Genomic DNA, 13,646 nt, shown 5'->3' on the forward strand with positions numbered 1-13,646 from the left:
GGCGGGCGAGCTAGCTAGGAGGCGCGCGAGGGCGAATGGAGAGGGGAAGGAGGGGAAGAAGCTCACGGCGAGTCTGTAGGGGGACGGCAGCGTGCTCGGGGAGGACTCGGTGCAGCGAATCGAGGCGGCGGCATCGCGATGGCCGGAGAAGGGGATCGGGTCGCCGGCGTTGTTGTGCTGCTCCCCGACTTGATCCAACGGCGCTGGACGAAGGGGTCGGCGGTGCTGGATCTTCCGGACAGATCGGCGGGGTCGGAGGGACCCGGTGGCCGCGGGCTCGACCGGCGCACGGCAACGGTGGCGCTCGGGATGAACGAGCGTGTGAGGGAGAGGGGAACGAGCAAGAGGGAGGAGGCGGATCTGGGTCTGGCTAGGGTTTGGCAGGGGCGGGAGGCCTTATCCGCCGTGGGAGACGATGGGGAGGCGCAGGATGGCCGGCGCATGGCCATCGCGGCCACGGGCGGCTGGCCGTCGTCCACCTCCCCTCTGTGAACAAAGGAGGAATAAGATGGGGGTAGGTAGGCTGGGCCTCACTGTAGTTAGCAGGCCTAAGTGCATAGTGCACTTCGGCCTTTTTTTTCTTTCTTATCCTATTTTTCTTTTTATTTAATAAATAGAGGTGGGTAAGAAAATGTTGGGCATGCTATTTACTTGGGAAAAATATGGGAAGTTCCCCTTTTATTCCCTGGTTGTCTTAGACTGTGCCATAAATATTTTAGAGACTAGAAGAATTCATTTGGTATTTTTCATAATTAGGATAGCATTTAAAAATGCTGAATTGGTGATGTTATAATTGCTAATGCTCATGTTTGCACAAAAGTGATGTTGTGTTCCTTAACAAATAATTGTTATGGAATTTTAGCAAATGATGAACATTTTTCCAGCAACTTTTGAGCAACTTCAAACTTCACTTGAATTTGAATTGACTGGAATTTCAAATGGGATATTGAACAAAGGTGATTAAGCACTGTTTGGAAAAATAATTAGCTTAAACATAGAGGTTACTGTAGCATGATACTGGGGGTGTTACATGATGCCTTTTAGGGGATCGGTTAGAGATGCTCTTAGTTACGTGGCAGTTTCATTCTCTCTCTTTTCGAATTGTAGTAAATTCTTTGTGTTGTTTTATTTAGTTGGAAGATCTAACTATCTATTTTTTATGAAATCAATTAGGGGAAAGATTCCTCATCTGAATATATTGTTCAAACATGTTAAGATAAGACTCATAACCTTCGTTGATAGTTGTTTTTTTAGGATACACACATGAAGTTATGCAAACATCATGAATATACACCAAAGAAGAAAAATGAAAGCCGGATTTTTTTAAGTTCACGAATCTCTAACGGTCTGGCAAACAAGACAATGAACACGAGAGAGAGAGAGAGAGGGGGGGGGAGAGAGAGGACAAAAAGTTAACTCTGGAGTAGCACTAACGTCATCGAAAGGCATGATGATACCGAGACTCAATGAAATGCAACAACAACAAATGCTTGCTTGGCAGACTTCAACAAGCCAACAATCAGGAGTAGAAGGAAGTCAACAAGTGTCGTCTACGTACCTTGACCACAAGCTACGCCACCACGATAATCCTGAGCGCCTTGCGGTTTAGATTGGGCATATGCACCAACGAAGAGTATCACTAAACTTAGACCACGGTGAGAACGCAAAGCTTCAATCGATGAAGACATCATGGAGCAAGTTGCACCCTGCTCCCTACTCAAGGTTGTATCATTCATTTTCATATCTTGTGATATAACTTGTGTAACCTTCTGTTGCTTACTTCTGCACTTAGTTGAACATACTATATTTAGGATTTGTGCTTTAAGATGTTCACTTAGTTTAATTCACATCAGGATAAAGCTGAATGTGTATTTTTTTTGGCTATTCGCGCCCCCCCCCCCTCTAGGCGACATCTTGGTCCTTTCACATGCCTCTCTACTAACCTTAGTGTTGGCTAATAGGCCGGGGAGTAAAAACTCCTCTAGGATCATGATACCACATCCAAAAATCACTTTGATTTCTTGTGCACAATGAAATATTCCGTATGACCTCAATATCCATCGAAAGAAAGAGCCATTCTAGTTCTTCGTATTCTATGTAGTAGATGTATGATTTATTAGTTCGCTCACTCCTCTCGGTGGATGATGAAGACACACAGTTGGTTGTAAATGGTCCATCTGGGAGGAGCTAATTGTCCTCCAAAGGATCAGTATTATCATCATTGCCTCTAAGTTTTTATCAAACCTTGCTTCAAAGTGTCGCGACCATCCAATATTGCCCTCCAGACCAACGACAAATGAGAGCCTCCAGGCGCTATGAGAAAATCTCCATGAGCAAATTACTTTGCTTTTAAAATTCTCAAACTCAAACTCCCTGTGCAATTTTCCTATAATTCCTTTGAGCAACCTCCTCTACAACGCCTTATGTGCCAAGTTGCTCCATAGCGCTCACGTCACTATCTTAGTGGACCGCGCTCGTTCGTGTTGCTCCTTCCCTTTGTTTTTTCCCTACACTAGCCTTCTAAAAAACACCATTTGTTGGCTAAAAAATCCGATTGCTACTAGCTTGTGATGGTTCATGGAAAAACCGACTACCTTTTTTTACCAAAAATATCATACATTTAAAAAATGTTCATAAATTTAAAAAGTTCAAAAATTCTTAAAATAATCATAAAAAGAAGTTCATGAATTTTCAAAATGTTTGCAGATGCAAACCTTTTGTATTTGGAAGAAGTTCAGGAATTTAAAATATTTAATGAATGTTAAAATGTTTGTGACTTTTTTAATATAACTAAAACAAAATAAATTGAATAAAAACTGATAAGCCAAAAAAACAGAATAAAATATCCGACTGAAAAACTATGCTGGAAGCTTCCAAGAACCGGCAGGACTATGTAACCAAAATCGAGCCATTTCTTGGAGCTTCGGAACACCGATATGATATGTGGGCGAACTTATATATGGGCCAGCACATACTGAACACATTAATTAGCGCTTAATGCGGAGAGCTGGCGCTCACGGATGCCTGCTCCCCGGCTCCCCGCTCGCTCCTATTCAATCAGTTCATCGGTGGACCAGTTTGACTAATTGATTTGTTTGTCAGGTGGATTATTGATCGTGTACTTCAGAAAAAAATTGTTTTAGAAAAGAGTTCACAAAAAAGTTGATTTTCTAAAAAATTCATGAAATTAAAAAGATCACCAATTTTTTTTGTGAATATGAAAAATTTCACAGTAATTCAGAAAGAACTTCATGAAATCATAAAAAACATAGTTCTGGAAAAATAATCACAAAATTGGAAAAAAGTTTGTCAGTTTTAAAAAAAATCAAAAACTTGAAAAAAGATCACATATTTTGAAAAAAAATCAAGAATACAAATAAATTTCATGAAATTTTAAAATATTAATGGATTTTAAAAAAATCAACCATTTTGGGAAAAATATTGAATTAAAAAAGTCAATAGATTTTTAAAAAAGGTTCGCACAAGTTGAAAAGAGTTTGTGGATTTGAAAAAAATCACAAATTTGAGAAAGTTCACTAACAGAAGTTAGCAAAAAATGAAAAAGTTGACGGATTTGAAATAAAATAATAAAAATTAGGGAAAAAGTTCGCAAGGTCAAAAAAAGTACACAAATTTGAGAGAAAGTTCATGATTTTTTTTAAATCCATGCATTTGAATAAAAATAATAAGGAAAAGCCAAGTAAAATAGAACAAAAGTTGGTTCAGAAAAACCAAAAAGAAAAAACTGGCCGGTCCCTACCTTACATGGGACACACAAACAAGAAAAGAAAAAAGAAGTAAAAGTCATTGCAGGTTAACTTTCCCAACTGGTTACCATGGGTAGTGCAAAGCCATGAGGTTGCGCAATAATTTTTTGAAATTTAAAAAAGTGAGACTAAATCATCCGCGGGCCTAGGGCAAAGGGGTGTGTGCGCCATTTGACGAAATATCTTATAACCAGCACTTAAGATGCGGAGTTTTTTTTCCGAATACACACGAATGTGTGTGCTAGATATTAGAAAAGAAGACTCAAGATGGCTGATGCAACGCCTGGTGGCAACGCCTTAAAGGTGCGGAATAGGATCGGTGCCGAATGCACCAGAAATTCCGTTGATCGGTGGAGAACGTACCTCATGATTGGAACAAAATAAAATCCGGTCTCACCCTTTAAAATCATGAGGGAAAATGATTAGATTAAAAAGGAAAAATAAAAAAACAGCCGTAGGATGAAGTGGAAGCACAGATGATAGCATGGGAGGAGCAGGCAAGCCGAATCCCGTGGTTGGGCCGGTTTCACCGAACTTCACGCGGGATGGAAACTGGGCCCAAAACCCAAACTTTCAAGGAAAAGAAGCTGCATGTAAATTCAACTAAAAAACAATGCTGCATGTAAATGGTGGTCTGCGCCCTTTTTTTCGAGGAAGTGGTCTGCGGGTCTCTGACTGGCGAGGCCCAGCACTACATCGGGTCCAGCGAAACACAAGCGCACGCGAAAATCTAGGCCTTGGTAGCAGACTGTCACAGTGGCAGCCGCACCGATGTCGTGGTGAGGGCTGCGTCGCCACGCGGCCACGAAACTGAAACCTCTCTCTCCTCACATCACCATTCACCAGTCAGTTGGGGGGGCTCGTCCTCGTCGTCACCTTCCTTCCGGGGTTCAGGTATGCATGCTGGCCTCCACCAACTCTGTTCTTGCTGCAGCCTAGGAGTAAATGCCCCATGTTTTTGAGGTAGGAGTGATGAGCTTGGAGGAGCCATTGACAGTCTCCTCTTTTGCCTTTGTTGCCAGCATCCAGATCCAGGCCGACCTGGTCTTCTCCAGAGAGGGAAGGTGATTCATTCTCTCTCTCTGCATAATGCCTTGATCCAGTATGCATTGATTAGTCCAGAGAGGGAAGGTGATTGATCCGGTATGGATTGATTGACGATTGAGTAGAGGCTCTCCTTTCTTGGTGGGTTTTAATCCAGATCGGCACGAGCAATGCGAGCCCCGAGTAGATTTTCAGATTAGTCGGCTCTCGCTGCCATCGCCATCGGAGCCATCGAGGATGGGCAGGTGGGGCTTCAGCAGGAAGCGCAAGGAGAGGAAGTGGGGGAGCAGCCGCGGCCATGAACCCGGCGACAAGGTGACGGGCGCGCAAAACCTCACCCGGCTGCATTTCTTCTTCTTGTATAGTATGCCTGATTAACGAGAAATCCCAATCCAGGGTCCGACCCAGGGCCTCAGGCACCGCGCGTCGCCGGCGAGGATCATGAAGCTGTACCCGCACCTCACCGCCGGGCAGCGGGAGATGATAGAGGGCGCCGGTTTCGGGGGGCTGCTGCGGCTCCAGTGCCCCACCGTCCCCGCCAGGCTCTCCACCTGGCTCCTCCGGCGGTTCGACACCGAGTCCTCCGAGCTGGTCATCCCCGGCCGGGGCAGGATCCCCGTCACCGTCGACAGCGTGCACCGGGTGCTCGGCATCCCCAAGACCGGCCGCGACGTCGTGTACGGGCTGGACGACGAGAGCATCGCCTCCGTGCTGGACAAGCACGGCGTCGACAGGCCGCCCTCCATGGCGAGCCTGGAGAAGTCCATCAAGCTGATGAAGTCGGCGGACGAGCACTTCCTCCGGACCTTCGTAATGCTCGTGCTCTCGTCCTTCCTCTGCCCGACCAGCAGCCTGAAGGTCAGCCCCCGGTGCTTCCCCGCGCTGGTGAACATCGGGTCCATCAGGGAGCTCAACTGGTGCAAATTCGTTGTGGAGCAGCTCGAGAAGTGCGTCTCTTCCCTCGGCAAGAAGAACAGCGCAGGGGGTTGCCTCTTCTATCTCGTGGTGAGCATTCTGCACAATGATTCATGAGACAAGGAAGGAATATGAATGAATCCTAAGTATAAATTTATTTTATCTGAACTGCACACTGAAGTTAGTCTAACACGTTTAGTTTTATTTTGCAATGCAGATTCTGTACCTAGACTCGCTTGATGTCCGTGGCATGGAGATACCTCACGGCACGCCGAGAGTATCTGCGTGGGACAGGAAGCTGATGGATAAAATCATCGAGATGGACATGAAGAACAATGGATCTTTCGGAAAATGCTTTGTAAGTTCTTCTCTTGGAGTTTTTCCTCTGTAATACTAGCAATGCTTTTTTGTAACTGTTATGATCATCCTCTGCATCTGCTTCATATGTTGCATGCAGTTGAAAAGGGAAGCCACTCGCAAGATCATTTCCAGGGGCGCATCAAGTTCAAGTGCGTCTGTCCTGCTTGGCGACGTCTCGGCGATAGCAAATTTTGTGTCATCAAATGTCCTACCGGAGTACTGTCCACAGGTAACCACCGCCTTTTTTGTGCGAAAATTATCTTCAGTGGCATTGACATTTCCCCCTCTAATGATTTTGTGTGTTTTAACGCGCCTTTGTCTGTAGAAGAAGGAGGTCTTATGCAAGGCTGCGGGTAATCTTTGTGCAAGCATCACGGACGCGCTCGCCAAGTTCATGCGTGAAGTCTCTGGACTTGAAGGCTGCAGCGGAGAAGCCAGCAAAAATGGCACTGAACTTGCAGTGAGAGAAGATAACAATGTGGAGAATGATGGTGACGAGATGGATGTTGACACGCTCCTAGATGATACTTCAGAGCTGGCAACTAAGGACATGGAAGACACGTCGGTCGACGAGCATGAAGATGGAAGTTCCGGGGAGGGCGAGGAAGGTGTTTCGAGCAGTGCGGACTCTGAAGATGATCCTGACTGGGAAGGTTACAGAGCCACGCGGACTCATTCTCGACAAAACAGCGTGACACGGAATAGCAGCAACAGCAAAGAGACTGGGGATGGAAAAAATAAACCTAGAGATGTAACAACCACTGGTTCAGGAAATGATGATTCCAATATTCCAGATGGAAACAATGATGGAGTGAACCAATGCAGCAAAGAACATGAAAATGTCGCAAAACCAACATCGCCTAATGTTCCTGAGGATGTGATGGTACCAACTTTGGTTGTGTCACCGGCAACGGAAGAACCTGGAGATGTAGCAACCAATGTCTCCGGAAATGCTTCAGATAATCCGGAGGGAGATCAAGGCAGAGTGAACCAGTGCAGCGAAGAAGAACATGTAAACGTCGCAAAACTAAATCCATCCAGCGGTCATGTGGATGTGGTGATACCAACTTCAGCTGTGTCACTGCCAAGTACTCCTAGCACACAACAGAAAAACAATGAAATGGAGTGTTCCGTTGAGGATAAGATGGCGATCCAGCCTTCCAGCACGCCGTTGGGTGGATCATCTGTGATGGCGTTGGATGATAATGTGACCCCGTCAAAGGAAGACAAGAAAATGGACATGACTCCTGCTATCAACTTTGTTGAAGGAACTCCTGTTGTTGATTTGAGTACCCCGGAAAGTTCAGACAGCGAGTGCACGGTCGTAAGGACCGTAAGAAAACGTTCTCCTGTCAATGGCCCGAAAACGCCCTCATGATTAACAGCTCAGTGGCTGAGATGCTGATGAAGAAAAATGAAGCATTTCCATTGGCAACTTTGGTAACCTTACTCCCATACTCTGCATTACATACTTTAGCTTCATTGAGCCTGCATTTCCTTTTATGTTTAGGTGCCATGTGAAGTAAGTACTATTTACATGAAGAAGAGACAAGTAGCTCAAGCTTTTACCTTAGCTGATAAGCTGTACAGAAATGTGTCATGTTTGAACGGCATAATATTGGTGGAAATATTCAGTCCTTCCACTTCCTCCTTCGATTTGCTGTTATATTTAACCAAGTTCTTTTCTCTTGTCATCGTTCCTGAACTAAGAGGATAAAACATTTACGTCATCCTTGCTAGCCGTTCTTTTCCTTGCGAGTTAAAGCTGGAAGCCAAGCATTTTTCTTTTTTGTTCTGGAATTACTTCCTCTGTTCATTATTATAAGATGTTGTGGCTATTTCAATATACTAGATTACATACGAACTAAAATGAGTGAACAAACACACTATGCGTCTATATACATCCGATTCAGAAAAAAGTTCGAACCTCTTATAACAGTGAACGGAGGGAGTACTTGGCACTTGTTCTGACTTTGCTACTGCAAACCTGGCATTCTGCTCTGCATGTTTTGAATTTCCCTTTTCTTCTCTGCGTTTGAGCATGATTTGACCTAATCACATGTGTTCTCTTCTATCTTTTTCCACAGGAAACTGCAATAAGGGGCACCCAATCCACTGTCGAAAACGGTCTGCCGGGTGAGACATGATCAGTGCCTGTCTGCCTGAGATGCTGATTGAAGCCATGGTATAATCTTCATCATTTCAGCAGAGTGGATGCCTAGCTGGCACTGTGAACTTCTAAGTTATGTATAATATGTATTCTCTCTTGACCTGGCCTGCTGGCTTGTAGTGTTTGCATGTGGCACTCCCCTGGTTTCTGAACTATGCTGGCCTGTACTATAATATGAGATCCATGGATCCATGTTCTTTGCATGGTTGTTTCCAACATCATTCCTCTGTACCAATACCATGTCTCCGGAGTCTCATCAAACCTGGATGTTTCTTCCATGGGCAGCAGCATGTTTGTGAGGTTCAGGCAGGTCATGAAACGGGCAGGTAGGATTCTTGTTCCGTGGATGCATGCCAAGCCGCGAGCGCGAACGTCCGCGGAACCTGCGGTAGTAGATAGAGAGGATCATGAGAAGATCTCCGCCGCGGATTGGCAAGTCCGGGCTGTGATCTGAATCCGATCACTGGACCTTTGCCGGGTCGGGTCTGTCGGTTGGTTTGTTTCGGGTCCAACGCATCGGCCGGACCATGACGACGACCCATGTGGCTGCTGCTACCGTCGCCGTTGATCTCTTCCGGGCACCGAACCAGGTCAAGATCAGATCAGATGGTGCGTGCAGTTGTCCAGTCGGCGCGTCTCGTTCAGACTTCAGACCAAGGGATGGAGAAGCAGGCAGGCTTTCTGATCCGAGACTTTCTTGCAGGCAAGACATCAGTGCGTGCCGCTGCAGTACTTATTAAACTTTTCATCATCACCTCACTCTCAAAAAAAAAGGAGCTAATACTTCCTCTTCCTCTATCCACGTGCTTCAACTTTGACTGTAAATTTAACCATCAAGACCGATTGCGGCGGGAGCAAAAATTATATCAGTGAATTCGTATTCGAAAGAAGTTTTCAATTATATAATTTTTTCTCCCGCCGCAGTTAGTCTTGTTGGTTAAATTTATGGTCAAAGTTGGACCTCGGAAAACGCGGGCGCACTATATTTTGGAATGGAGAGAGTAGTATCTTATCAGCGAGGAAAAGACAGGTTGAGCAAAAGAGGGGGCAAGGTGTCCCGGCTCGCATCCACGGAGCAGTGGTTAGTCAATGACGCCGCTCGGGCCTTAAGGCTAATTTTACCGCGCGACCTCAAACGGACGTTCGTTTTGTCCGGCTTTTGTCCTTTTGGGTAGAGATTTGGGGTCGTGTCCGGGTCTGTTCTGGGATACGGTGGCCGTGCGCCCAGCGCGCGGACGCATCCCGCCCGTATCCTGTCCGTATATTATTTTTTTGCAAGTCCTTAACTTTATTTCATCATTCATTTTTGGTAAATAAAAAATACATCATCACATTTTGACTAGTAAAGTAAGACCAAAGAAAACAAAAACCACAAGAATACATTTTAGAAGATACCCAACTTCCATAACTGCTCCCTTGAGTTGGGTTAGGGCCTTCTCGATGCACTCGTTGTTGATCTGTGGAGGAGGAGGCTCGATCTGGCATCCTCCTTTCTTCTTCAAGCCAGAAGTTGATGTTGCTTCCTCCTCACACCTAGTCTCGTGTCTAGCCTCTAATCTAGCAACAAGTGCACTTGTCTCATTTACAGCCTCTATGCTAGCTAAAAGTGCACGAACATGTACTAAATTTCGCTCTATCAATATATTGATGTACTCTTCTTCCCAATACCAAAACTTGCATCCATTCTACACAACAAAATTTGAAGTTAGCATAACTAGTTAAATCTAGAGCACAAACCGAAGCTAAAGAAAGCGCATACCCCATCGTTTAAGCACTTGATGAACACCCATCCGGGATGTTCCGGCGTTGTAGACACGCAGCGCACGACCATCCTTGGGCAGTGGTCGCACTTAATGAGTGGCAACGGTGCGCCGGCGAGCTTTTGGGCAAGCACCGAGTCCGGCCGACCGCCATTCGTGTATCTGCCGGTGGACCACCGACGGTGCAGATCCGAGCGGCTAGAGGAGGAGCCACTGCCTGCATGTGGCCTTGCGGCCCTGCCAGAGCCTTCCGGCGAGGTGCCCGGCCAGTCCATGGCGCGGCCCGGCCTTCCATAGCCGGCCGAGCTCAAGATCGACCGGATCCGCCCCAAAACCGGCCGGCGGGTGCGCAAACCAGGTGGCCATGGTCGCGTCCGAGCCCGGCGCCGAGGGGAAGGGGTTGTGCGAGCTCGCGTCCGAACTGCACGGCTGCAATGGCGGCGGCAGCGACGGGAAGAGTGGGGAAGAGTGGAGGAGGTGCGGCCGGAGGGAGGGAGGGGGTGGATAGAAAAAGGTCCGTTTTGTGCCACCGACGGGCAGGCCAGGGGAGGACATGCGCAGACGACCCGCGTGTCCGCGTGATGTCCGTTTCACCCTAAAAACGGCGTAAGTTTGGGCCGGGAATTGGTCAAAAACGGACACAAAACGAACAAAAGTCCGTTTGCTCCCGCACGCTGGGCCGCCTTTTTTGTCACTTTTACTCCAAACGAACGGGACCGGACAGAATAGGTTCGCTGGGTGGAGTTGGCCTAATGATGATGATCTCGAACGAACGAATGATCGGCATGGCTCGCTCGACGATCGCTTGATTGAATTGAATAATTATTACGGCTCACTTATCTGTGTCGTGTGGTGGCAGCGGCAGGCGGCAGGCGGCCGGAGGAGACAGGGAGGCGTGCGGTTGCGTAGTTTAGTGGCCCTGCGCACCTGGGATGTCTCGGGCTAGTCGCCCTGATTACATTACCGCACGCCCGAATCTAACCAAGATCGCGTCTGCAGCTTGCACGCCGCAAATTAATCATGCGTCGCCACGTTCCTCGCGCTCATTACTAAGTTAGTACACGTACTACTGCAGTTTTTTTTTTTTTGAGAATCACGCACTGCACTTGTTAATGACATACTACTACTACTATACACTCGTACCAGTGTTTACCGGAGTATAATAAGGTGAGGTGAAAGTAATTGGAGATGAGGACCGGCGGGTCGGGGTCGCCGGTTCACATCCTGCACGATTGGTGTGATGGGCGACGCATGTCATGTGTTTTGGCGTACGTGTGACTGGCGCATTTGCGAGTGGACTTTCCTTAGCCTCGCGCCACTCTTATCTTCTCTTTTCTGCTGGGCCGGATTCTCTGCTCTACTCTCTGCCCTTTTTCGGGACGTGTACGCTTTCTTTTTCTTCTTACGAATATGGATGTTCCCTTGTTGTTAAGAACGAGCGCTTCGAAGAAGATTAATACTCTCCATGCATCATGCATGTCTCATAGCAAAGGAAAATGGAACATTTCCTCTTTGGATGGATTCAATTCAACTCTCCATGCATCATGCATGTCTCATTCTCACGCATCTATCTACTATCTTACACAGCAAAATATCTTACCACAGGAACAGGAAGGGACTCTCTGCATTACGGGGGCGGTAAGCTTCCACAGTTGAACATATTGTGTGTGTGTGTGTGTGTTTTTTTTTGCGGGGAAACATACTGTGTTGCGTCTAAACAAAACAGATCAGCCATTGATGTCCAGAGATAAAACACATGCCTCACTCGTACAACAAGACAACACCTTAATTTGTATGCACAAGTACTAAAACCCATTGCATCACTTGTACACAGGACAACTACTTGTTGGGTGAACAAACGGAACACCAAAAGTTTCTAAGTTCAAACTAAACATGCATGTACTTACTTATAAACAAAAGAAAACAGGATCCTATCCCTAGTTACTTCCTCTCTTTCGCCAGCTATCCTAGTTACTATGCCTGTTCTTCCTATAGATACTCCATCAAGTAGGGCCACTGGATGGTAAGCTCCCAACTCACTAACGCATGACATGACACACCAATTAGTTCATCATGACCTCTGGGCCGGCCTGCCCAGGAACACGGGCATCACCGGGACGGGGCCCCACGGCCCGGTCGGCACGGCCCGGGTCACCATGGCGGCGTGGCTCTCGTCGACGGCCGGCTTGCCGGAGGGCGCGACGCGCTCGCAGGAGGGGCACATGGTGAGCGTGGTGGGCGGCGGCGCGCGCATGTAGAGGTGCGGCGCCGGCGGGGCGAGCAGCTTGAGCGCGCGCAGCTCCTGCACCTCCCGCTGCAGCCGGCGGTTCTCCTCGGTCAGCGTCTCGCAGCAGCGCTTGAGCGACTCGCAGTCCACCTCCGTCTGCTTCAGCTTCGTCCTCGCCCTCCGGTTCTGGAACCACACCTCCACCTGCCGCGGCCGCAGCCCCAGCTGCCTCGCCAGCGCCGCCTTCTGGTTCTGCTCCATCAACGCACGTAGAGCATCCCAAATTTAGACGGATGGAAGAAGAAATATTGGGATCTTTGTTTTTGTTTGTTTGTTGACCTTGGTTGATTTGGTTGGAAGACGGTGAATATAGGAGTACTTACGGGGTTGAGGGTGCTGTGCTCCTTGAAGCTGTCCTCGAGCACGGCGGACTGGTCCTTGGACAGGCGGAGCTTCTTGCGCGACCCGGCGCCGCCGGCCCCGGAGTCGTCCTCGTCGTCGCTGCCCGCGCCGGCGCGCTCCTGCTCCCCGCCGCCGCTCCTCGTCGGCGCGCCGCGCTTGCCGCTGAGGCTGGACAGCGTGCTGTCGGGCGACGACGCGCCGGGCTCCTCGTCCTCGCTGGCGCCGCAGCTGCCCCTCGCGCCCCCCGTGGCCGGCGCCCGGTTGACGTCGATCCCGCGCAGGAACGGCATCTCGTGGCACGCCAACGCCGCCAGCCTCCGGTCATCTGCATGCGAGCGAGGCTGCTCGCCGGAGGAGGCCGGATAGAAGAGGCCGGCGCCATTCCAGGACTGCTGCTGCTGCCGCCCCAGCGTCGACGGCGCAGCAGCGGTCAGAGCACGCTGGGGCGCCGCCGGCTCGACGGGAGACGTCGTACCGGACATGCCGAGACTGAGCCCGAGGCCGAGGCCGAGGCCAAGGTGGTGGTGCTGCTCGGTGTCCCTCCCGTTAACAATCATCTCCATTGATCTCCTTGTCGGATCTGTCGTCCCTGCTCTCTGCGAGTAACAGTAGCTACGTACGTGAAGGCCGCTGGAGCTGGTGGCCGTGGATTGTGAGGGAGAAGAGCGGAGGGGGGGGTGGGCTTTTAAAGTGTGGGCGGAGTGAGGATCAGGGTTCAGAGGGCTGATTAATTATGGAGTGGTGATTGAGATGAGAAGCAAGAATAGTTTAATTTGTGGGGTGGAATGGAGAAAGCTGGTCAGGAATGGAGTATGGTATGGATCGAGCACCAACTATTGGGCTTGTCGCGCGTGGCGTCACCTCCGCACCCTGGCGTGCGGTGCGGTGCAGCAGTGCAGGCAGGCCCAATCATCACCAGCGGAACTTGCTCCCGGTCCCCCCAACCTCTTTTGGATTGCCCCCCTTACCCGATGGTGATACCCGGACCTGTCGGCATGTCA

At 48.7% G+C, this 13,646-nt stretch overlaps 2 protein-coding genes across 2 annotated transcripts; one reads left to right on the forward strand and one right to left on the reverse strand.

The window, feature by feature from the left end:
* The first annotated feature begins 4,502 nt into the window (after positions 1-4,502).
* LOC123052421 (uncharacterized) lies at positions 4,503-8,491 on the forward strand. Its single transcript, XM_044475593.1, has 8 exons — positions 4,503-4,661; positions 4,790-4,831; positions 4,969-5,126; positions 5,208-5,816; positions 5,944-6,084; positions 6,184-6,315; positions 6,412-7,526; positions 8,174-8,491. Exons 3-7 carry the CDS (start codon positions 5,049-5,051, stop codon positions 7,462-7,464), a joined length of 2,013 nt encoding a protein of 670 aa, XP_044331528.1. The 5' UTR covers positions 4,503-4,661; positions 4,790-4,831; positions 4,969-5,048; the 3' UTR covers positions 7,465-7,526; positions 8,174-8,491.
* Positions 8,492-11,730: 3,239 nt separating this feature from the next.
* LOC123052429 (homeobox-leucine zipper protein HOX1) lies at positions 11,731-13,311 on the reverse strand. The gene is made up of 2 exons (XM_044475604.1): positions 12,627-13,311; positions 11,731-12,495 (listed from the first exon to the last, which is right to left on the reverse strand). Exons 1-2 carry the CDS (start codon positions 13,206-13,208, stop codon positions 12,088-12,090), a joined length of 990 nt encoding a protein of 329 aa, XP_044331539.1. The 5' UTR covers positions 13,209-13,311; the 3' UTR covers positions 11,731-12,087.
* Between the last annotated feature and the right edge of the window lie 335 nt (positions 13,312-13,646).

This window comes from Triticum aestivum, chromosome 1A (genome assembly GCF_018294505.1).
Source record: "Triticum aestivum cultivar Chinese Spring chromosome 1A, IWGSC CS RefSeq v2.1, whole genome shotgun sequence".
Taxonomy (NCBI): domain Eukaryota; kingdom Viridiplantae; phylum Streptophyta; class Magnoliopsida; order Poales; family Poaceae; genus Triticum; species Triticum aestivum.